The sequence below is a fragment of the Camelus dromedarius genome, chromosome 11, assembly GCF_036321535.1.
Source record: "Camelus dromedarius isolate mCamDro1 chromosome 11, mCamDro1.pat, whole genome shotgun sequence".
Taxonomy (NCBI): domain Eukaryota; kingdom Metazoa; phylum Chordata; class Mammalia; order Artiodactyla; family Camelidae; genus Camelus; species Camelus dromedarius.
Genome location: NC_087446.1, coordinates 69,551,020 through 69,575,816, shown reverse-complemented (window position 1 = coordinate 69,575,816; position 24,797 = coordinate 69,551,020). Strand labels below are relative to the sequence as shown.

Here is a 24,797-nt window from a genome sequence, read left to right as displayed (position 1 = left end):
TGGAGACGGAGGGTCCTTTATCCTGAGTCCCCTCAGCCTAATCACTGTAGCTGAGTTCCAACACCACCCAGGCCCCCAGGGTGGCCGTGGAGGGAGAGCAAGCCTGGCAGGTGACCCAGGGGTCCCACTGCTGTGCCCCTCCCTTATCTTTGTTCCCTTTCACCCCGGAAGGTGTGATTGTCTCATGTCATGGTGACAAGCCATCTCTCTTCTCTGTCAGGTGGGATCCCCACCCCCGCTCAGCCTTCTTTCTGCATGGATGCTGAAGGACCAGGCTCACTTGAAGTTCTGAGTTTGAGCAGTAAGGTGGAAACAAAGAAACCAATGGAAACAAAGAAACAAGTCATTGTGGCAAAGCTCCCCACCACAGAGAAGCTGCCCTGAGTGGAAGGGAGGGTGTGGGCATGCCCATTTGTTTCGTGTCTCCCAGTGCTCTTCGCTTTCTTATTGCAGACCTGCATGGTTACAACAAAATGATCTGCAAAACTGAAAATATTTACTCTCTGGCTTTTACAGAAAAGGCTGACCAGCCTCTGGTTCCCGTACCGGTCAACTGATTGGAGTACCTTTCCAGTTTGGAAACATCTGGGCAGGCCCAGGTTTGCAAAATTCTTTAAGAGTAGTTATGGAGTTTTGCTTCTAAACATTTTTATGGCTGTATACTTCTGAGCTGAGGTTGTGCTGTGTAATTCTGAGCCGGGATTTTCTCAAACTGTTTCTTATTTCTTATACCGGACACCCCTAAATTCCAAGGGGAATGGGATGGTAAGGAAGCCATGGAGTTTAGGAAAAAGATACAGATTTCATTTCCATTTAAGCATCGATGTATCTCCATCCTAGGCAGTATCGGTTCTGTGGTATTGATAGGGGAACTAAATAGCAACCAAATTTATAGAAAATAGTGGGTCATTGGGTACACAAGTTCTTCTTTTCAACATTTTTGTAGTGTTTGCAGTTTAAGATGACCGTTCCTGAGAAACAGGCAGCCTCTTAGAATGAAATAGCATTTTCCCTGAACCATACTCAATTTTTATTTCGTAGACAGCAGGAAGGGCAATCACACATCCAACACTTGGGGACCTCAAAGATAAAACGTAACTTTCTGGGAGCACACTCCCCCCGTCTCCCTCTGCTCTTTTCACTGTCCCATTGTCCCTGAAGGCTCTTTTGTATCTTCTGCTCATGACTCCAGTAACTCTTCCTTCTCTTCCCTCAGCTGGTAAGTTTACTTTTCTACTTTGACCAAGCAAACTGAAGCCAACAGAAGAGAACTTTCACCAGCAACTCCCAGCACATCCGCTCGCCTTCTGATGTCTGTGACCTCACTCTCGCTGCCCCACCTCTTATTACAGGTGACACCGAAAGCCAGATCATCCAAAAGTCACCAGGGGGCCCATCCATACAATCTTCTCCGGGCTGTCACTCCCACATCCATCCTCTCTGTCACTACCTCATCTATTTTGTTCTCCTGCTAGTTGGCTCCTATCAGTATATAAAAGTCCATCCTCTTAAAAGAAACAAACAGCACTCCTTGACTCTAATTGGCCCCCACCAATTGCCACCCCATGTCTTTGCAGCAAATCTTTAATGAGTCGTTTAAACTCACTGTCTGCATATTCTCTTGAGCCATTCCCTTTTGCACCCACTCTGGCTTTTCCCCTGATCCCTCGCTCTATGGAAACTGCTCTGTCAAGGCCATCAGTGACCCCACGTTGCTAAATATAGTGGTCAGTTTTTAGTCTTCATCATGCGTGGCCCTTTGGCAGCATTTGACCCAGCTCTTCCATTTCTCCTCCCCCGTGTTCCTGCTTCACTTGGCCTCCAGCCCATCGCTCTGCTTTCGATCCACTGGATGGTCTTTTGCCAACGTCTCCTCTTTTTTCCAAATATTTACTGCGAATGTGCCTCGGAGTTGGGTCCTGGGTCTCTCCTCTCTCTCACTGCTATACTTTTGGTGGAAGCAACCAGACTTGGAAATTGACATGCCATCAATTTCTCGATTTGTCCAAAACTCCCTGATTGGCCTTTTCCATTTGGAACTCTCTCCCTGATACTCATATTCTTTTTCTTTCGTTCATCTTGCTTTCACATTCATACATATGTTCTACTGTGTAAATTACTTTTCCAAATTTTGAATCAGTCCATACATATCATGTGAAATGCTCAGATCTCTATTATTTCCACTAAGATGCTTATTCTACCTTAGAACCTTTCTGCATTTCTGTATTTATGTCAATAAAGTGAATAGTATTTCTACAAGCCTCATAGTTAAACAGTGTGTTTGTTTGGGGCTACTATGTAACATGAAATAATGATACATCAACATAGTCCTTTTTCATTTAATTTTATGTAACACCAAGATGAGGTTTTTGCACTGAAGACGGTTTCATTGAAATTTTACCTACGTTATGGACAGTCAGTTTATGTGAAAGCCCTCATTTCTCCCCTTTTCTGATATATTTTCCATTTGGCTATTATAACATATAACTTGGCATGAAATAAAATTCCAAATCCATTCACATAATAAAATTAATACATTTAAATTATATTTTTTAATGTTAAAAAGAAAGAAAAAAAACCCCAGACTCCTCTACCTATTAGGCATTTCTGTGGCAATATCTAATAGACTCCTTAACCATGACATTGAAGAACTGAGCTGATTCCAGCCCCTTTCCACCTGCTCAGCCCCATCTTGTCCCATCCCCTGTGGATGGAGAGGACATCCATCCCATTTTCCAGGTCCAGATGTTGGAACCATGTTCTCTCTCTCTCATTCTCTTACACACACACAGACAGCAAATCCAGCTTGTTAGAAAATTCTGGCTACTCTGAATTCATTAACCACGTACTCCCTGTTCCCCACCCTCCTAGGAGCCACCTTCAACCCCTTGTTGGACACCAATTAGCCTACTTCTTCCATCTTTGCTTTTCTACAATCTCATCCACACAGAGTCAGAGGGAGCCTATAAAAGCATACATTGAGGGGGTGGGTGTAGCTCAGTGATACAGTGCATGCTTAGCATGCATGAGATCCTGGGTTCAAACTACAGCACCTTCACTAAAATAAATAAATTAACCTCCTCCCAAGAAAACCCAAAACAAAAGCATAAATTGGACATCACCCATCCCATCAAAACTCACTAAAAGGGTCACCATTCCATTAGGAGCCAAAGTCGTCCCAAAGTCTTCGAGGACCCGGCCTGCTCTGCCTCTCCGCCCACACTCTCCCCATCACTCTGGGGGCCTCTGGCTCCGGCTCTTCCTTCTTCCTCCGGATCTATTCTGCTTCAAGTTCATTACTCCTTGAGATCTGCCAGGATTGCCTTATTCCCTCCTGCCTGCCTCCCACCCCACCACAATCACCTGAGTTTGCTCATATCACTCTTATTTTTCCCCAAGCTCTTGCTACCCCCATCATGTTGCCTGTTTTCTCTGCTAAAACTCTGAGCCCCCAGTGATGGGGAGTCGTGTCTATTTTGTTGACTAATAAAGCCCAAGAGCCTTGGGAATGGGTATAGTTACTAGATTCCCATAAGTAGTAGGAGCTTATACAGATTTGCTGAATGAATGAAGAGGTCCTGGTCCAATTCGATGGAGCACTTCTGTGTCCTGCTCAAAGATTAACTCTCCTTTCCTCCTGAGAGAGGGTGACCACTTCCTTGGTGATCAAAGGCAAGATCTATTTTCTTTATGCTGTTAACCTTATGCGGGGAGATTGGGGGATCTTCATTTATATTTTAAAATTTGATTCACTCTGCAGTTTGTCTCCTGTCTATGTATCCTTTTGAGAAACCGTTTATGAGTGATCATTCTTCCATCAGATTGAACAGGATCCAGGGGGAATTACCAAGCCTGTCCCATCGGCCATCCTGTGTGTCATGTCCTGTGACCCAGTGGATGCTCAGCACGTAAGTGAACCAACAGGAGTGAGTGAAGAGATGGGAACATCTCATTATTGTGGTGGCTGCACTCTGTCCGATGCCTTGAGATTTGGGGAAGGGTTTACAACTGCGGAGGCGAGATGTCAGGTCCTCTGTGCTCTTCCTGAGTGCCCTGGCCTTACCCATTCCCCCAGCCCCCTCTGGGCAGCCAAGCCCAGGAGCTGGGCCACCGGCGATTGTGCTGATCAATAATCCACCTCACCCAAAGTCCGGGGGTAAGAGCGGCCAGCACAACTGGTTGTAGACTCTGAAGTCAGGTCCTTGGAGGAATTCCTCACTGAACAATGTTTTGGACCTTTTATTTTTCTCTATAGCCTCCAGCTGAAGAAACAGATTGCCTTAGGTACATGAAAGGTGAGGACACCTACTATCCCCATGGAGCCCAGGTGGGGCTGGGAGTCTGCTGTTTGTACAGCCGGTGGGCTCGTGTTGCTTTGGGCATCCCTGTGCCTGAATTCCTGCAGTACACTCGGTGGTAAGGACGGGGGTGCCTGGCAGGGAGGGAAGCGGGTCGGGGGACTACACAGCTGGGGAGACGTTAACCTGGGGTGAGCGGGAGCCGGCTGATGCATGGAATCTCGGTGCAGGGAACTCTCCAAACTCAGAGAGGTTCCCACTCCCGCAGGGTCCCTTTGATCAGGGTGCTAGGCTGTCAGCACTGCAGGGTCCCTGTGAGGATCATGGTGCCTTCAGGCAGTGGGAAGTGAGGGGTCCAGTGGCAATTAAATTAACTGTGCACCCAAAGCCAACCCCCGTCTCTTTCAGCCTGTTTCCTAATCTGCAAAACTGGAATGATGTTAACCATCCCGCAGGTTTGTTGATGGGCTGGGACACACTAGACTGCCAGGAGCTGGAATTCCTCTGTGCCCTGATTGTAATCCTTCCTTCACACTATTTACTCTCACAAGTTCAGTCTCTCTGTCTCTCTGTCATTCACTTGTAACTTTCTCTCCTGCTCTGGTTTCATTTGATTCCCACCCTCCTCCCAATCCCCAGATGAGTGAAATTAATTTCTGTGTGTCAGTTCCAAATTCCCGGGAAAGATGCTCTGTCCCCTCTGGATTGGTTGTCCAACCCATCAGTTGCAGTCAGAGGAGTGAGTCCCTCTGTGACCAGAGGAGGGGCTCTGCCCAGCCCCCCAGCCACCACTGTGGGAGCACATAGCTCTCCGAGGAGGAGGTACTGGCTGTGACTTGGTGTCACTAAGTATGAATTTATCTCTCCTCTTGCCCCAGCTTCATCCCCCTAAACAAAGATGAAAATTAAACACTCCCGAGATTTGTGTCATGGAACACTCAGGGTGGGGGCTAAGAGGGCTGGATTCCCTGCTGAGTGTAAGGGGCTACAGTGACTCCCCAACGAGAGCCTGTAAAGGAAACAGCACCGGCCCCACCGGACACTTAGGGTGCTGAGTCTGCGTGACATTGAGCCAGGCTTCTGACCACAGCTCAGGGGTCTGGTCTGACCGGTTAGTCTTTGAAACCAACCAGCTTTTGATTCCTCAATCCCTCCCTGAGGTTTTACCTGAACCACGAGCTTCTGTATCTCTGAAGACAGATGATGAGGACCCTTCACGTAAGGCATTTGCACAGCCCTGTGCGGGAATTTGTGCTGCACGGTCTGCCCGGCGAGCTGACCAAAGTTCGTATTTTACTGATCTTAGAAATAGTCTGGTTTCCTGATGCACTGTTTCACTGAACAAGCAACAGAAGCCACCTCTGGCTGATAAAAGCAAAAAAGGGACTTAATGAAAAGATACTGGGAGGGTGCATGGAGTGGCCCAGACCAGAGCCGACCCGGGGGCCGTAGGAGATATTGGGGAGCCCCAGGCACCAGGCTGCGCAGGGTGCTACCGGGCCCCCTGCTGCCCCAGCAGGGACCCCCCTCCTCCTGACACTCCACCTCACTGCAGGTTCATGTCCCGGCAGGGCCAGGTCACACTGAAGCCACCAGCACACACCTCAATGGGGGAGTTGGCCCCTTCTCAGCTGAGGGCGTTCCTGGTGTGGGGAGAGGCCCAGTTAGAGGAAGGCGGTTCCCCTACTGTTCCAAGTTAATGCGCAAGTCAGTGTCCATCACTCAGGAGAGCCGGGCTTGTCGGACCTCATTGTGGTGACTAGGCCGTCTGAGTTCACGTATTACTTTTTAGGTTGGAAGGCCCAAGAGGGAGAAAAAGTGGAGGTTCTAGTACTTATTTTATATTTCCCATGTACCAGGTGCGGTAAGCAAGCCACTTCAGACAAGGCCCATAACAACCACATTAATAGGCCACGGAGAAAGTCATGCAGTCAGGCCTCTGCAGCCCCGAAACCCGTGTCCTCATCAGTTCCGTAGTTACCAGTGGAAGTTGTAGGGATTTATGGGACTGTGTGCTCCTGTGGGGGCTGGGATGTGTGTGTTTAAATCCACATGTTCAGAAACTCGGCCAGAACCACAGCCACTGATTGTCTGCATGGAGGCAGAGGAGGGGAGGCTTCCAGCCTCTGGTCCAGCTCGTGTGGAGCTCAGAAGTTGCTCCTTCTGTCCTGAAAACAACACCAGAGCTGAGGGAGCTGCAAACCCACTGCTCTTCTTAGATCCACAAGAAAACTGAGGGGGAAAGCTGCTCCCAACACAGAGAGGCAGCCGGGCAGGCTTGGAGAGTCACAGCTCCCAGGGCAGAACCCGCTTTTGTAAGAACCCCGGGGGCAGGCAGATTTAACAGGTCCCTGAGGCCAGCTGGAGGCTCAGCGTGGGGAAGTCCGAGTGTGACAACTCCAGGGGGCCAGTCAGAGGGGCCCCCTGCTCTTTTTCATGCATTTTACCTCCAGGACCGTATCCTGTTCTCAGAGTGAAGATCATAGGAAAACTCCTCATGGTTCCTGCCAGGAAAGGAAAAAATAGCTCTATTGAAATACACCCAGAACATTCTCTTCCATTGTGGCGGGTTGTGTTTTTTTTTTTTTTTTAATGAGAAATTATTTTACCAGAGCCTAACCTACCTGGGGGAAGGGAAATACCTTCTGTGTCACCCAAATTGGGGTGGGGGAAAGAGACACACTTGTGGAGGTCACAGCTCAGGGCACAGGCTCAATGAGAACTAATCACAGGACTACAAATGCCCTGCTCTGTCCCGCTCCCCCAACACCTTACCTCCATGTCAGTAGGGCCCCTGTGTAATAACAGGAATAAAATTAAAAGAAGTAAATGTCTCAGGAGTGTCTAGGGAAAACCCAAAGACAGCGGGGAGATGAAAACAAGGACACACGGTTGGCTTTAGCCTCTCGCACGAATAGCTGTAGCAAACTACACACAGCCCAGCCCCAGTAGATAAACAGAAAACCTCACAGAAGAAACTATTTATTTTGGTTCTCTTACCCAGTGCATTCCATGGTGCATCCTCGCCTAGAATTGAGTGGAAGCAAGTCCATCTCAGAAGGGACATACCTGAAGAGAAATGGCTTTCCAGACTCTGAAGGGCAGAGAAAGCACCAGCCTGGGTTAGAGAAAGGTGAGGGGTGGGGTAGGGGGTGGGCTGCCTTCTTCCCCAAATAAGGAACCTTCCTGAGGCCAGCACAGTGGGAGGGAGGGCCATAGGGTGGAAGCAGCCAGACTTCTTCCTGAGAAGTGATAGGATGCCTCCAAGGGACCATTCAGGTGCCCAAACTCTGTCCTGATGGTAGGAGCCAGTCGGTCTGCCTCAGAGCCCAGGACTGAGGTGGGCGCACAGCAGGCCGGTCTTACTTGGCAGGATCAATTTCACTTCTCCGAAACCCCGTGTAAAACATGAAGCGTGGACGACCTGGTGAGCACAGCTCTGCCCTCAAGACCGGTTTCAACTCCTCTCTTCCCAGAGAACAGCATCTCTGAGCCCGTCCTGGGTGACTTCACAGAGATCACCCTAGTGGCCCAGGCTAGTGACCGGGAACATGTACCTTCCTGCAGCCAACCCCAGACGTCCACTGATGCATCATATACTGGCAAAGATGTGAGTTCCTGTGCATTGGTCTAACAGCAGAGACTCTGCCACAGGCCCAAGAGGTGGTGTGTGGGACAAGCAGGGGTGCAGGAGTGTACGCAGTGCAAAGGTGTAAGTGGTGGCAGGGGTGCAGGGGCTGTGGAGGGTGCAGGCAGTTCAGGGGATGCGGGGGTGCAGGCAGTGCGGAAGGGCAGAGAGTGGCAGGGGTGCAGAGGTACAGGGAGTGTAGGGGTGCAGGAAGGTGCTCAGGCACGTGGCCAGGGTCAGAAGGCAAGTGCACATCCTCGCAGTCAGCCTGACCCCGGGAGATTAGTGCAATGGTCTGGGGTGGCGGAGGGGGCGGCGGCGGCGGCGGCGGCGGCGGTGGGTGGGAGGCTGCCCGGGCAAGCCGGTCGATTTCTTCTCTTCCCTGCAGCCTGGCCTGGGGGGGCGTTGGCCGCCGGAGATTCGCCAGATGTTGGACTCCAGGTAAGCTTGCTCCTGGGTGGTGGGGCGGTTAGGTCAGGGGGCGGTGGCAGCGGCAAGGGGGCGGAGCGGGGCTGCCCCTGGCGAACTGATGGAATAGCTGCCTTCTCCCGGCTGCCGGGCCTGGGAGCGGCCTCTGCTGCCCCAGGTCGCTGCACACACCTGTCCCACTCAGCAAGCTGAGTGGGGAGTGGGGGCGGTGTCGTTAAGGTGCAGGGCCCACGGGGATAGGGGGGCTGCCGCACGGAAGCCGGTCAATTCGCTCCGCTCTCCCCCGCGGCGGAGCCAGGGGCGGCTTCTGCTGCCGTAGAGGCGGGACGCCGGTCTCCAGGTGAGCTTGGTCCTGGGAGGCGGCGGCGGCGGCGGCGGCTGGGGGTTGGGGTCCGTTCCAGGGAGCTGCTCCATTTCTTCTCTCCCCCGCGGCCTGGCCTGGGGGCGACCTCTGCCGCCAGAGATTTGCCTGAGGTCCGACTCCAGGTGAGCTTGCTCCTGGGAGATGGGTGCGGTGCAGTCAGGGGGCTGGGAAGGTGGTGGCTGCGGGGATAGGGAGGCTGCCCCGGGGGAGCTTGAGGATTAGCTCCCATGTCTGTGCCGCGTGGCCTGCAGGCGGCCTCTGCTGCGCCAGGTCCCGGGACAACCCTTTCCCACTTTGCCTGCTGGGGGCGGGAGGCAGGGTAGTCAGGGTGCACGGGTGGCGGGGGTCGGGGGCCTGCAGCGGGGGAGCGGGCACATTTGCTCCCATCTTCCCCGCGGCTTATCCTGGGGGCGGTGTCTCTTGCCCTGGGTTAAGAGACACGTGTATCCTAGTCAGCCTGGCCCCAGGAGGCGGGCGTGTTACGTTGCGGGTGGTGGCAGCAGCGGCAGGTTTTCCCATGGAGCCGGTCCATTTGCTCCCATTTCTCCCCATGGTTTGCCCTGGGGGCGGTCCCTGTTGTCCCTAGTTCGCCGGACGTCCCTCTCCAGGTCAGCCTGCTCCCTAGAGGTGGCCACCGTGAGGTCAGGGGGCAGGAGCGGTGGCTGCTGTGGGGGTAGGGGGCTGCCTTGGGGAGCTGGTGGATTGGCTCCCGTCTCCCCGATGGCCTGGTGTGGGAGTGGCCTCTCCTGCCTCAGATCACCAGACACACCTGTCCCATTTAGCCTGCTGGGGGAGGGGCGCCCTGGGAAGTGCCTTTAAAGTGTGGGGGAGGCGACGGCAGGGGTAGAGGACCTGCAGCGCGGAGCCTGTCAATTTGCTCTCCTCTTCCCCACGGCCAAACCTGGGGGTGTACTCTGCTGCCCAAGAAGCCGGATGCCCGTCTCCAGGTCAGCTTGCTCCTGGGAGGCGGGCGCGATGCTGTCGAGGGGCAGAGGCAGCTGCGACGGCCGGCTGCCCCGCCTAATGGGGCCACTTCTTCTCCTCTCCCCTGACCTGGCCTGGGGACGGCCTCTCCCGCCCAAGATTAGCCTGAAACCCCACACCCGGTCAGGTTGCTCCTGGGAGGTGGGCGCGGTGACATCAGGGGTTGGAGAGGAGGGGGGTCTGCCCCTGGCGGGCTGGAGGATAAGCTCCCATCTCTCTGGAGGCCTGACGTGGGGGTGGCCTCTGCTGCCCCTCATTCCCGGGTCACCCTTCTCCAGGACATATTGCCCCGGGGGTGCTGTAGGCTGCGGGGGCGGCGGGTTGTTGGCGGGGGTATGGAGCTTGCCGCTTGGGAGCTGGTGGTTTAGATCCCATTTCCCCCGCAGCTTGGCCTGGGGGCAGCCTCTGTTGCCCCAGGTCGCAAAGCACTGTTTCCCTGACAGCTTAACCACCGGAAGTGGGCAGGATGTGCTGAGGGGGCGGAGGCAGCCGCCAAGGCAGCGACGGAGGGGGCTGTCCCTGGCCAGCCGGTCAATTTGTTCCCATCTCAACATTTGCTGTCCCAGTTTCGCAGGACGCCCTTCTCCAGTTTATCCTTCTCCTGGGAGGTAGGCTCAGTGCATGCAGCCCAAGGTCTGGGCTCTCCCCTGGGGAGGGGCAGAACTCTCTTCTTCTTCTTTGTCTTTATTCTTCAGCAAAGTGGTTACTGGCCCCAATTCTTAATTCTGAGAAAGTGTAGCCTGTGTTACGGAGGAGCTGCTGGACAGTGAGGTTTCTGGGTGGGTTTTCACATCACCTGATGCCCCAGGCAGGCAGGAAATCTATTACTTAGAGCTTCTTAGTCTGGAGTTGGGGGATGGCCCCGCCATCCTCACCATGCTTTTTAAAAATGTGTTACTCCCCTCTTTTTCCTAGGTGACATTTTAGGTTATTGGGTCCCAGATTGCTGGCACACTCATCCCTGTTCTCAAACATCTTTTAAACTTGGGTGAAGTGATAAGTTGGGGAAGAAGATGATTTACTGAAAGGTAAGAATACTTAAATTTGCATTAAAGCTACATTCTGTCAATCTTTCTCAAATGATTTTTCTCTGATTCTAAATCCATGACCTAGTGAATGTTGTACTCCTGTGTAAATCATTGATCTTCACATCACACTTGTTGAGTGGTCAACGAAATTTGTTATTTAGATTATTCCTGAAAGGAAAAGCTCAGGCTTTTGAGAATTCCTTGTCTGATGTCACCCAGGCAGTCACAGTAGAAGACAGAGCTGATATAAAAATCCCTCACCTGCCTGAACTGCAAAACTTCTGGGATTACTGATCCCTGAAATGCAGGTGACTCTTGATGATAATCTGGGGGATGGTTTACATGATCAGATTCTTCCAGTCCTGTAAATGGGTTCCGTGGCCCCAGCCCCGGGAGAGCTGGTCATAAGGGCCATATCGTGAGGGGTGGGATGGGAAGGCAAGGTCTAAGAGCTGGCATCACTGAGATTCCACACTCGCTATACACAGACCCCAGAGCCTAATTGTTGTCAGGTTCTGTTCTGGATTTGAGAGTGTGTTCGGACATGATTCTTGCCCTTCAGGGGTCACTGCCTGGGTGGAAGTAACCTTTACATAAATCTGGGGAGGATGACAATTAAGTAGATGGGCTGTTATGATTCTCAGTGTGCCCAGGCTCGCTCTTCCAGGCACTCGTGGGACTAACGAGAGTCATGTTATTCACTCATACACTGATTTATTACCCTTGAATTGATCATTTGTCCCACAGTAAGTGAAACAAGCGATGAGGAACCTGAGTTTTGTCCCCTTTCCTAGCACTGATTGTATCTGTCAGTCAGGCGCCCTGCGTATGCATTGTGAAATGGTGGTATTTCTTGCCCAATGGGACTGCACTGTCAGTTCTGAGAATCAGGGGAGACACGTGGGTAGGACAGCACACTGACACATATGGCACCCCCCCCACCCCATGAGACAGCATTGTCGATGCTCAGGTGACCCGAAGTAGACCGCGGTGCTAAACCTGAGCATGTTTAGTGATCTTGGTGGCTATGAAAATACAGACTGCCGGTCCCTACTTCTGGAGACTCTGAGGGTGTGCACCCCAGAATTCTGCATTTTAAGAAGCACTTTAACTAATTCTGATGAAGATGATCTGAGTGTCCCACTGAGAAACACTGGTGTGCGATGCACCAGTATTGAGGATTCTCAGGGAGCGATGACTTTTCAGGATGGTCCAAGGGCCCTCACGAGACTTTTGCCTTGGGTGTAATTGTATGTGTTCGAAAGTGATGTCTCTCACTTCCAGTGCTTGTCAGCATGCTCTGTGCAGGGATTTGCTCTCAGCAGATATCAAAAACTATAAGTCTTCAGGTCACCGAGCTAGAGTGTGAGCGATCTTTTATTTTGGTTTTCTTTATTGCAATGCGGAGTCTCCCGAGAAGAGATTCAGACTGAACAGCTTTGTGTCGGACTTTGGAAGACCGCTGGTGCCCAAGGGGTTCTCTGGCAGCACAATGACGAATCTAGGTCCCTCTTTCACTGCTACGTCAATGAAGTGGACCGCTTGGACAAGGCCAAAGCTGGTATCCCAACCATAGCCCTTGACAGTGATGTTCGGCTCCAGGAAGCCATCAGATGCAGCAGGTGGCCAGAGGAGGAGCCGAACGGGCTCATGAAATGTGACACCCCCAGCTTCATCAACACGGACCAGAACTCTTCCTTTGGGGAAGATGATCTCCTGATTTTGGAACCACCTATTGTTCTAGAAAATAAGCCAGTTGCCCAGACCTCACACAAAGACTTGAATTGGAAATGTGCTTTGTCAAGTGTTTCTCTGAAGATGTGAAGTCTGTCTTTGTATGGCAGGAAGTCCCCTTTCACAAAATTGTATGTGTTTGTGTCTGAGAGAGAGAAATGGAGACAGACAGAAAGACGGAGACAGAAGAGAGCCCCCTCAGAAGAGAGCTAGTTAAGGTGAGTTTTTGTGCCTTAGTAAACATTTGGGGTTTTGGGGGGAACAAAGTATTTACACTGTCTCATTCTCCTCGTTGGAAACCTTGGCCCCGTCCTCAGTGTCAGCGGCCTTGAACGGGGGTTGCCATGGTGCTTTTCATCTGGCGCTGCCACTTCCACGCTCTGCCTTTAGCACGTTGCTTTGCCTCCCAGGGCTGCCACCCTTTAAACTGTAAGGTGAGGAGTCTGGAGTAGATGATCCATCCCAGCTCTGCTGTTTTGCAAATTTCTGATTTCGTATTCGGATGAGGCTGGGATACACCCAGAGCAGTATAAACCAGGCCCTACCTCCTGTCTCTTGCTGGGGCATCCCTCAGGTCTGTGCCTTCTACTCAAGCCTTTACTGAGCCCAGCTTTTGTCAGGAGCCCAAGTGCCTACCGGGATGGCAGGAGACCTGTCTCTCGTGGTCACGGTGGCCGACATTTCTATTGGTTGTGCTGAAACAGCTCTTCTGAGATCCTCCGGCCACCCTTGCTCCAACCTGAGGACAGACCTACCGTTCCTTTCCTAGGAGGAGGATCAATCCATGCTGCATTTTATGACAATCCTGTCCCCAGGAATGCACGGAAGGTTATCAGCTGAGTGAGGGGAAGTGCCTCTGTGTCTCTGTGTCCCTGTATCTCTGTCTGCTCACAGTGCCCTGCCACCGGCTACTGAACAAGAAAAGTGCTATACACCATGCTGTGTCTTTTGCAGATGTGTAGGTGATGGTCTTGTGGCTCATGTGTGGGCTTTGTGCTGGGATGGTGAAGGGCTTATAAATACCTCATCAACATGTATTCGAGGTGACCTGGTGCCACACAGACTTGATTCATGAAGGCATCAAGCCTGCACACTGGTTTGGAAACAACTTGGTTTTGATCAGTCACACTGCATGCATGACTCACTGCTGATCTCTGGGTGGTTTTTTCATTTTAGATTTATTCACCCAGTGTCTTGCTTAAGCTGAAAAATACATTTATTTCACTAGAATATTCTCAGATTCTTTGTTTTCACACATCCAGTTGTTTAATTCCTTTAAAAATCATTTTGTGTTTATAATGCCTCCTAATATCTATCATCTCTAGGTTCCCAGTGGCCTGAGCCATGCACCAGATTTGATGTAGGAACTGTTCCACCAAAAGAAATCCCTTTGCCATAATATCTTTTGAGGAAAATATTATTCTTTAAGGCTCTAACAGTAAATCGTAGAACAAAGCATGGAACATTTATTGTAGTTAATACATGTTCATGCAAAAAGAAATGATATTTTCATTAAACAATGTTGATTTTAATAACTTTTACTAATGTGAATATTATTACTCATAATTTAAGTAACCAAATAAAACCACAGTTATTTATTATGAAGTTTGAAAACTATTTACACTGTCTCTCAATTAGAGGTAGCTTTATTAGAAGACTGAAAGGTATTTAAAAGATGGAAAAATACCCATGATGACACCATCATTTTTATTAACTAAATATCAAGAACTGTGCAGGGTTAAGATTTAACCCTCTGCAAGCTGTCAAGTTAGCATGAGGTAGTTTGTGGATGCTGCCAGAAGACAGGAGACTCCCCCAGGTTCAGAGACAAAGAACTTCTTGCCAGCACAGCAGGCAGCTTGGGGTTCATGTTCATGTTGGTTCCTGAGTTTCTTTCCTGTTGCTGTTGTAACAAAGGACCACAGACTCAGTGGCTTAAAGCAATACACATTCATCATCTCACTGTTCTATTGTGCAGAAGTGCAAAGTCATTGTCAGTGGGCTAAAACCTACGTGTGGCCAAGGCTACGTTCCACACCGAGGCTCTAGGGAGGGATTCGTCTTCCTACCTTTCCCAGCTTGCAGAGGTGTTCACACTCCTTGGCCCAGGGCCCTGTGTCACTGTGACCTCTGCTGCCACTTTACATCTCTGTCTCTGACTATATAGATATAAAGGAAGAGTCTTCTACATCTGGTATGGACCCTTTTTCCTAAATGGACATTGTATCTCTATTTATGTGCAGATTAAAACCCCTTCCCTCCAGGGTGTGGTGGCATCAGCTCACAAGATTACCACTCTGGGCTTTAAGTGTCCTCTTTGTATTGTCACCTGGGAACTTCTCTTTCCATAGTTAGCTCTGTGTTACATTTGTTGTTGTATTTTACCTGGCATTACTGAAAGTTTTACTTAAAAGGGATCCTAATTAGCTCGGTTTACCTGTTTCCAGAGCTGAAAGCTTCAGTTCTCGAGTATCTGTTTGATTTCTCTTAAAAATACATTCCAGTATATTTCTCTGGTGAAAGTCTTTACCCTGTTGTCTATTCTCCCATAATTTCCTTATTTTCTTGAATATATTAAAAGTATTTTATAGCCTTTATTGGTAACTCTGATGCCTACATCACCTGGGGGTTTGCATCCTTTGTCTAATGTTTCTTATTCTCATATTATCCGTTATATAGTCTTGACATGTTGCATGTCTTGAAATTCTTTATTACATGGCAGACATTGCAAATGAAAAATCCATATGATATTTTCCGTGAGAGGTTTTCTACCTTCCTGTTAGGCAAACAGGGTGAGGGACTGATCATGTCGCTCCAATCAGGCGCTGAGGTGGATCAGGACTGAAGTGCCTTTTTTCTTAAAACAGCTTTGAGGTATACTTGGCAAAGTAATTTTCACACGTATAAAGTGTACAGCTAATACGTTTTGACATAAGTATATCCCCAAGAAAACATGACCACATTCAAGAGAGTGAACATACCCATCACCCACAAAGCTTCTCTCCTGCCATTTGTTGTCCCTCCCTCCCTCCCCATCTCTTCCCCTGGAAACCATTGATCTGCTTTCCATCACAACATATTGGTCTGCATTTTCAACATCGTTGTATGAATGGATTCATGCAGTATCTACTCTATGTTGTCTGACTTCTTTCATTCAGTGTAATTATTTTGAGAGTCATCTGTGTTGCTGTATTAATAGCTTATTTGTCTTATAGCAGAGTATTGTTTTGTGCTGAGATTTACTGAATAGTTTGTTGTGAGCAGTGTTTGGATAGACCATCATTTGTTTCTCCATTTACTTCTTGATGGATGCATGGGTTATTTACAACTTGAGCTATTATAAATAAAATTGCAGTGAATATTTGGTTACAAGTCTTTATATGGACATATGCTTTTCTTTTCTAAAGCACCAGATGAGGAATATCTGGGTTATATGGTAGATAGGTATTTACCTTTTTTAAAGAAACTGTAAAAGACTGTTCCAAAATGGTTGTACTATTGTAAATTCCTTGTGGTGTGTATCAGCTCTGCTTGCTCTACTTCCTTACCAGCACTTTGTAAGGTCGGTCTTTCTAATCGTATTCATTCTTGTATGTATGTGTACTAGTATCTCACTGTGGTTTTTAAAAGCATTTCTCTAATGACTAATGGCATCTTTAATCAGCATCTTTTCATATGCTTATTATCCATCTGGATATCTTTACTGAAGTGTGTTTTCTGGTCTCATTCATTCATTCAGGTGTTTGCATTATTATTGAGTTTTGAGACCTCTTTATTCTGGATCAGATACAAAGAGAGACCTTTATCAGATATATGATCTGCAAATAGCTTCTGTCTATGGCTTGTCTTTTCATTTGCTTAGCAGTGTTTAGAACAGCTTTGAAGAGTCTTCATTTTGATAAAGTTCACTCTATCAGTTTCTTTTTAAAATAGATTATACTTTTGGTGTCATAGCAAAGAAATATTTGCCAAACCCAAGGTTATAAAGCTTAAGCCTATGCTTTTTCTCCTAGCTGTTTTGTAGTTTTAGATTTCCTATTAAGATCTATGATCCATTGTGAGTTAATTTTTGTATATTTTGTGAGGTGTGGATCAAAGTTCATTTTTTTTTTTTTTTTGCATATCACTCTCTAATTCTTCCAGCACCACTTGTTGAAAAGATCCTTTCTCCACTGCATCCTTTTTGAGAATCAATTGTCTATATAAGTGTTGGTTTAGTTCTGAACATTCTATTCTGCTCCATTATTCTATTTTCCTGTTTTACACCAACACCATACTTTCTGATTACTGTAGTTAAAAAAAAAAAAAAAAGCTGAAAATCAGATAGTGCAAGTCTTCCAACTTTGTTTTTCTTGTTCAAAATTGTTTTGGATATTTGGGATCCTTTGAATTTTTATATGAATTTTAGAATCAGTTTTAAAATTCCTTACATCCTGTTCTGCCAAAATTCCACCCATGTCTTTGGCCATCTCCAAAGCCACATTTTCTGAAGAAGTCTCTCTAGATCCCAGATGAAAGGAATTTCTGTTTCATCTGTGCTCCAATCACATTTGATAATATTTGATTACATTTATTCATATTTGGCTGGATGTACTTGTGTGATCTTTCCTGCCATATAGTAAATCTCTCAAGATTTGGAATCTTGACTTGGTTCCCTCTGTCTGCTGAGAAAACTAGTTCTATGCTTTGCAGGACAGCGCCCTGCAGTAAGAGCTATCTGCAAGACACATCTAGCTCATTGCTTGCATATCGTCAAGGAATCCTGCAGATTTAGAATTGTTTATTGATTGTTGTCTCCAAGACGGCTCAGCCTTTTTTATTTCTATTGCTACTGCTGCAGTTTCAAAGGACAATGGGCTAATTATTTTCCAAATATCAAAACATACTGTAATTGAGTTGTGATGCAAATTATGTGCTGCTGTTTCTTAACAACCTGCTTAGTGTTCACAGGTACCTTCACTCATGGAACTTTTGGGAGAATGTCATATCCTCAGAGATAGCAATGCTGTCTTTGGCGACCTGAGCGGTAGTATCTGAACTCACTCCTGCTGTTTTTCCAGTGCCCCCTGTAGCCCTCCTCCAGCCCTCCATGGGGGGCCTGCAGTTCTGCCCTCGAAAATCCTGTTTCTTCTCAGGAAGAATTCCCTATGAAGCATATTCATGTCCTTCTTGTGGGGACATTCAGTCCAGAGACCTGACAGCAGGGGAAAATGTTTAGACTGCTTTTGGTAGAACGTAAATTCTTCCATACTTGTTAGAAGCAAATCCAATGAGGAAACTGTGTTGGCATCTAACAAATCAGCATAAATGTCTGATGAGGAAGATCAGCTTCCCCATCCCACTCAGGCGTCATGTTGATGTGACACTCACCTTGGCTAACATTTTCTCCTGTGAGCAACGTGAAGTTCAAGACGTTATGAATGGCTTTTTGTTTTTCTTCCTTAGTCTTTCCACATTCACTGTGTCTGGTGAGATTGTATGAATCCTGCTTATTTTCAGCCCAGCACTAAGCTTTTTAAAAGGATCACGTGTTTAAAAGGCTAGTGGACAATTTGTTAGAAGATCAAAATCCTTAGACTTTGGTCCTAGAGTTGAATCTTGGTTACTGGTGAATGAGAATTCCCGTTAAAATTTTAAATTCAGTGATATAAAGTTTTAAAAATAGTTATATATTAGTCAATTTCATTAAACACTATAGCAGTTATTTACATTTAAGCCTGTCTCTGGGGCAATTTTGCAATGATTCCCTCCCTTTATTGATTCCCTCTTTATCAGAATCCTTGAGAGGTCCCTGTCATCATTGTCAGTATCATCATCATCATCACCATCATCATGGAACTGATTCCTCTGGGAGATTCTAGGAAAATAAAGAGCCAGACGGGGTTATGTGAAGGTCAGTGTGTGCATATACAGTAAGAAGAGTTGTCAGACATTAGATTCAAGATACCCTTTCTATTTAGAGAAGTATGTGATCATGAAATCCTGCTGTGCTGAATGAAGGAAGTGATGGGAACAGGGTAGTCAATGGAAAGGAGGAGGAAGTGAGTGAAGCGAGGAGCATAAAGCCTTGGATAGGTGATCAGCACATTGGTGAAAATGAGGGGAGTGTGATGGCAGAATCATGTCCCTCCCCGGCCACAGGGTAGCCACCTGTGACATGTTACTGTACATGGCAAAATGCATGACAGATATTTTAGGACAAAAATCTTAGAGGATTTCTGTCTTCTAAATTGTCTATCAGTTAGCATTTTAAACCCATGATACATTATTAAAGATTAGTGCAGGGGAACAAATAAAAAGGATTCATATAATCCACCAGACATACTGAATGCAGAAAGGCTAAGGAAGAAAAACAAAAAGTCATTCATAAGTGCCTTGAACCATAAAATGCTCATGAGAGGAAATGTTACACAGGTGAGTGTCGCAGCCACATCCATAATGCCTGAATTGGATGGGACAAGGGGATCCTGAGATGAGACAATAGGGTGAGTAGCCTGGATTGTCCAGGTGGGCCGAATGTATTCACAGGGGTCCTTAAAATGGAGGACATTTCCCAGCTGAGTTTAAATTCAGAGGGAGGTGTAGCCATAGAGCAATGTTCAGAAAGGCTGCTGACCATGAAAATGGAGGAAGTCGTGGGGCACAAGCTAAGGAAGGTGGGTTACCTCTGGAAACTGGAAAAAAAAAACAACAACAAGGAAACATTCTCTTCTAGACCCTCTAGAAGGAAGGAAACCTGCTGCTACCTTGAATTTAGCACAGTGAGAACTGTGTTGGATCTCTGACCTCCACAGCCATAAGCTGATAAATCTGTGCTGGTTTAAGCTCTTAAGCTTATGGAAATTTCTTACATTGGTAAAAGGAAAATAACATAGTGAGCCGTAGTTTAACGGATTAAAGGTATAGGATGGGGTGTGGAGAGGATTCTGACATTTAAACCTAAAAAACAACCAGGTGAAATGGGAAGGTGTTTTAAGGAAGACTTACCTGGCAGGGCTGTTAAGCAGACTGGAGCGAGGGGAGCATTGGAGTTAGAGGAATCCATTAAATCTCTACAAGAAAAATAAGGAATAAAATGTAACAGGGCTTCAGTGATAGTGGATGTAGGAATGGAAATGGGCAGAGAGATATAAATATTACTTTGAAATTAGCTACAGGTTTGATGACTGCATGTTGGGGAGACTTAGCCGATGTGTGGACTGAATGTTTGCATCCCCTCAAAATCCGTATGTCGAAACCCCATCTCCCAGGGTGATGGTATTGCGAGGCGGGGCCTTTGGGAGGTGATTTGTAGGATAAAATGAGGTCATGAGAGTAGAGCCCTCATGAATGGGATTAGTGTTCTTATGCAAGCCCCCAGAGTGCTTGCTTCTCTCTGCTCTCTGGGATATGAAGATATTGGGAAGACAGCCATCTTCGAGCTGGCAATCCTCTCAAGGATACATTGACCTTGAAAGTCTCAGCCTCCAAACCATAAGGAATATGCTGGTTGTTTAAGCCACCCGACACGCGGTAATTTGTTACAGCATCCCAGACTGACGAAGACAGTGGAGAATGCCTCTGAGTTTGGCACTGATTGCCTGGAGAATGCTGAAACCCAGGGAAGTGGGCAGCACAGACGTTTACTCATTTAATCCTGCCAACACAGTAGGAGATAGAGTCCACATATTCCTCGCTACTTAAAAGGTAAGGAAAAAGAGGCACAAATAATAACAACGACAACAAAAACAACAATAATTTGTCCAAGATTCACACAGAACCCCCTGGAGGCAGAGTGAGAATTTATACTCAGGCAGGCTGGCCCATGAGCCCCTGCTCATAACTAATAAGTCAGATCACCTTGCTTATGTGGATCAGTTTTTTCAACTTTGATATGAGGATACTGTGTCTAGTAACTTATAATTTCAAAATACATCACTGTAACGGAATCATTAGTCACAGGCCTTACAAACCACAGAAACCTACACATACAAAAATAACTCGTTAGGTCAAGATAACCAATAACGTTTTTAAATATTATACCTGCTGGGCCTTTGCAATAAAATGTCTTTTTATAATTCTGTCTGGCTACAGAATAACTTCATAATCCTGCATGTTGCTGGTGGCTCCCATGTTGGACAGCACGGGCCTAGAGATTTTAAATTACTTGCCCAGACTCACCCAGGAAGCTCGTGGTGGGATCCGAGCTATAGCCTGGGACTTTTACTTCCTATTCAACAAGTCCCTCATGGAAGTTTAGAAGCTTCTCCTTTGGTGCCCAGCTGTCTATCCGTACTTATAACATCTTGTCAGGTATAACATCCAGCTCCTGAACATCAGCCAGAACCCACATCTGCTCTATTTTGTCCAGGTAATACCTTCTAGCAACTTCCATTGCCTTCTTGGCATCAGTTCTTACCTGGAAGGGTAGTGGCTAGAGGTGGAAATGTGTCCACATGACAGGTTTTTCATAAACATAGCAGGAGTGGTCAAGAGAATAAAACGTCAGGAAGATGAGTAGAAGCAGGTCATTTAATATACCAAATGGGTACTTTCAATGTCTGTGTTTCCGAGTCCAGGCTTGTTCTGCTCGTGCATTACAGGCCAATAAATCAGGAGACCAGGTTTTGGGGCAAGAAATAGCGACTTTAATTTGGAAAGCCAGCTGAGAAATGGTAGAATAATGTCCTGAGGAACCATCACCCCAAGTCAAATTTCAGGCTCTTCTTTTATTAAAAATGGGAAGTGGGAATGCTTGGTTGTTGCAAACTTGGTGTATGAATTCTTTGTTGTTAGAATCCTTTGTTCTTGCAGCTCTTCACCTGGGTCACATCCGTGTAAACCTCCAACAAACAAATGTTATTTTCTATTCTGTAACTTGTTATCTTTATGTGAATAGAAAAGTGTTAATATCCTTCAAAGTCAGAGCCTTGAGAATAGGTTCTCCTGTATATTTCAGGCTCTAGGCAACATTGTTTTACAAAAGGTGCAGAACCAACAAAACAGCCTAGGAAACAGGGCACAGGGTTAAAGTCAAAGGAATAGATCTAGTATGGAGTCAGATTTTTTCTTTCCTATTTCAGTAGTGCCATGGAGAAGGCAGTTTGGGCAGCTTTTCGTAGGGTCCTGGAGGCTTTCTCTCTCAGCCTCTGTGTGCCTCTGTTGAAAACCCTTCATAGCTATCTAGCCTGCTGGAAAACCACTCCGCCTGTTTTGCCCTGAAGATGTGTTCTGTTTATAACTGATCTCTACTTCTTGGAAAACAACTCAATAAAAACTCAGTTGGATTTCCACCAGCCATGGGCAGGGTTGAGGAATAGCACTTTATTATTTTATAAAAAAAAAAATAAAAGAAATCTTAAAATAGCACTGGGCACATAGGAGAGAGTCAATAAATGCTTCCTGGCTAAAATCAAAATTGATGGCTCAGTGATTCCATGGCTGCTGTATTTGCTGAGCTTGCTACTCCTTTGCTCCATTACACATTTTTTTTAACTGAAAAAGAAATACATGCATGTGGTTAAAAAAAATTCAAACAGAGCACAAAAATACACAAGTGAAAGAAGTTTTCCCTCATCTTCTCTTCTTTCAGCCCTCCCTGGAGATGCCACTGTTTACAATCCTTTGTGTGTTTTGCAGATATGCTATGCACATTCCGACCTATGTATGTAAATTCCTTTAAAGTATTACTTATTTTTAACTTAAAGGGATTTAAAACCTCAAGTGTCTTCTGCCCTGGTAATAGAAAAGAACAAATCTGACTCCATATTAGATCTGTTCCTTTGACTGTAACCCTGTGCTCTGTCTCCTAGGCTTCATCTTGCTTGTAAAACAATGTTGCCTAGAGCCTAAAATATACAGGAGAGCCTATTTTGAATGCTCTGACCTTTAAGGATATTTAACACTTTTCCATTCATATAAAGATAACAAGTTACATAATAGAAAATAACGTTTGTTTTGTTGGAGGTTTACAGGGATCTGACCCAGGCAGATAGCTGCAAGAACAAAGGATTCTAACAACAAAGAATTCCTACACCAAGAAGATTGCAACAACCAAGCACGTAGGAAAGGAGCCTGAATTCTGACTTGGGGAGATGGTTTTCCAGGACATTAGTTTGCCATCTAGGTCTACAGAAAGTTGCTACTCCATGCCCCAACACCTGGTCTCCCAACTTACTGGCATGTCCTGCATTAAGGAGAATGAATTTGGACTCAGTAACACTCCTATCTTCCTAGCAAGCTGGGCACTGGAATTGAGGGCAGCTATCCCACACCCAGGGACATACTATGTGCCCTTGATGGTTCCCCGAGGGTGGGGTATGGTTTACCCAGGAAGGATGGGGACTATGCACCAACACTCAGGCAGTATGCTCCTTCTCGGATCTGACCTCGTACCTCCCGCTCCCCGCCAGCACAACACCTGGGACAGTGGAGGTAAGGCAGAGATCTTGCCTGCCTGTGTCCCAGCATGTAAAAGGGGAATATGTACTCTTTCCAAGGTAGTTCTGAGCGACAACACCTGCGGGTGCTTGGTTCCCAGAGCAAAAGGAAACCCAGCTCCACTTGGGAGCAACGGGTTTGATCCCCATTTGGGTTCTGCAGAGGTCTTGGGTGGAGGGCTGGACCAGGGAGGTAAAATATGAGCTGCGGGCCTTAAAGGGTTAGAGAAGTGTGCAAAGGCAGGACTGTTTCCTCCTTCAGGATGCCCCCAGAGTTAAAACTATTTCTCTCCATCTCTGCTACTCTCCTCCACCCTCCAGATCCCTGCCTTCTCTCTGCTCCTCCTGTCCATGTCTCTTCCTCCACTTTTCCCCTTCTCCCGTCCTCCTCCCATCTTCTCCGTCCCTCGCTTCCCCACCTTCTCTCACAGAACTCGGAGAGGATCGCTGGCCCTGCTGCGCATGCGCAGTCGTTGCCAGCTGGAACGAGGGTTGGAAGCTCCAGCTCCGAGCCGGGGATCGGCCCCAAAAGCTGCTCAGCTCTTTCGCCCGGTAGGACATTTGCTCCTGCCCCGGCGCCCCGGCCACAGCTGTCCAGGGCCAGGTGTGCACCTGCCGCCTCTCGCCCCAGCCGGGCTCCCCTGTGTCCGTGGCTGGCGTCCCTTTCCCCTCTCCCACCCGCGAGTCCTCTCCTCCCGGGCTGCCTCTCCTCGGCCGCCAGCCCGTCCCCGCCCCTGGGCGGACTGTGTCCTTGGCGGGCGGTGTCTGCGGACCCGGATGAGTCGGGCGGCTGGGGCTGGGGCTGGCCTCCGAGCGGGGCTACAACCCGCGTCCCCCCCGTCTTTCCCTGCCCCGCGACCCCGGGGCTGCCCTCCTCTCCCTTTCCCTCTCCCTGGGGACCAGCTCAGTGGTGTCTGCGCTGCTCCCCCGGCTGAGTGCCTCCGGCTGTAAACCCCAGCTTCTCCTGGTGGAGTCGGGAAAAGGGAGCGTCAGTGCTGAGCGTGCTTCCGTCTCCTCCCTCAGTGTTTCTGCCCCAGGTAAGTACCTTGAACACTTTCACGTGTTATGATGGCGGTGCTTGATGATGTCACTGTTTTTATAGTGAGAGGGATTACAGTGTTGAAAGCAAGGCTTGGTTCAGTTAAAAATCAGCTGAAGGCATGAGCCTGTGACATCCTCCATCCTTCCCTCTCCCAGGGTGAAACGTGTGACCGTCGATGTTAAAAAAAATAGTTACAGTCCCTAACTAGCCCAATCCAGCTAGGGTGTGTTAACAGGAACAGCACCACCAGAGGCTTTGTAGACTCAGGGACATTGCAGTCCTAAAGAGCTCCTGGCAAAATTTGGTTTGTTTTGGTTTTTTTGTTCTTCTTAAATTGTGGGGCAGACTAGTTGTATAGAGGGAAAAATAATTGTCAAGAAATATTTTTTCATTTAACATCATTATTGTGATATTGTTCACACACCATGAAGTCCACCCACATAAATGCTACAATTCAGCAGCTTTAGCATATTCACAGTGGTGCAACCATTAATATTCCAGAACGTTTTCATCACTTCAGAAAGACCAGTGGAAATGAATGACCTATCCACACCTTCCCAGTGCTGGTTCTAAAGAAGTTTCTTGGCTGTTCCTGACCATAAATTCTCTTGTTACCCATAAAAAATCTGGTATGAAATCTAAAGAGAATTGTATTGAATCTGTCTATCAAAGTAAGAAGAATTAATGTCTTTATGGCATAAATTTCTTCTACCCATGAATATATCTCGGACCCTATATTTTCATATTTCCAGAGCCTGGCCCATGGGAAGTCCTCTTTAATTGTTGGGTTTGTGAATGATGAGATTCTATACATCGTTAGTTGCAACTGAAGCCTTTCACAGAAGAGAAAAGTAAACTCACTGAAGCCAAGT

General features: G+C 47.4%; 1 protein-coding gene across 8 annotated transcripts in view; it reads left to right on the top strand.

The window, feature by feature from the left end:
• Window positions 1-24,797, top strand: part of LOC135322433 (uncharacterized) — a 52,932-nt gene that overhangs the window by 1,462 nt on the left and 26,673 nt on the right. Inside the window, exons 2-14 of one of the 8 annotated variants that reach the window (XM_064491192.1) lie at window positions 221-599; window positions 1,217-1,352; window positions 3,822-3,908; window positions 4,256-4,416; window positions 4,707-4,753; window positions 7,303-7,431; window positions 7,775-7,908; window positions 8,315-8,367; window positions 10,147-10,311; window positions 10,619-10,731; window positions 12,140-12,683; window positions 19,992-20,151; window positions 23,205-23,920. In XM_064491192.1, the coding sequence (XP_064347262.1) occupies window positions 1,311-1,352; window positions 3,822-3,908; window positions 4,256-4,416; window positions 4,707-4,753; window positions 7,303-7,431; window positions 7,775-7,908; window positions 8,315-8,367; window positions 10,147-10,311; window positions 10,619-10,622 (822 nt within the window). In that variant the 5' untranslated portion in view covers window positions 221-599; window positions 1,217-1,310 and the 3' untranslated portion in view covers window positions 10,623-10,731; window positions 12,140-12,683; window positions 19,992-20,151; window positions 23,205-23,920. Of the gene's footprint in view, window positions 1-220; window positions 600-1,216; window positions 1,353-3,821; window positions 3,909-4,255; window positions 4,417-4,706; window positions 4,754-7,302; window positions 7,432-7,774; window positions 7,909-8,314; window positions 8,368-8,649; window positions 8,842-9,645; window positions 10,312-10,618; window positions 10,732-12,139; window positions 12,684-13,234; window positions 13,424-13,790; window positions 14,067-19,991; window positions 20,152-23,204; window positions 23,921-24,797 lie in introns of those variants that run through there. The other 7 variants (XM_064491194.1, XM_064491193.1, XM_064491196.1 and 4 more) reach the window with 7 other exon arrangements.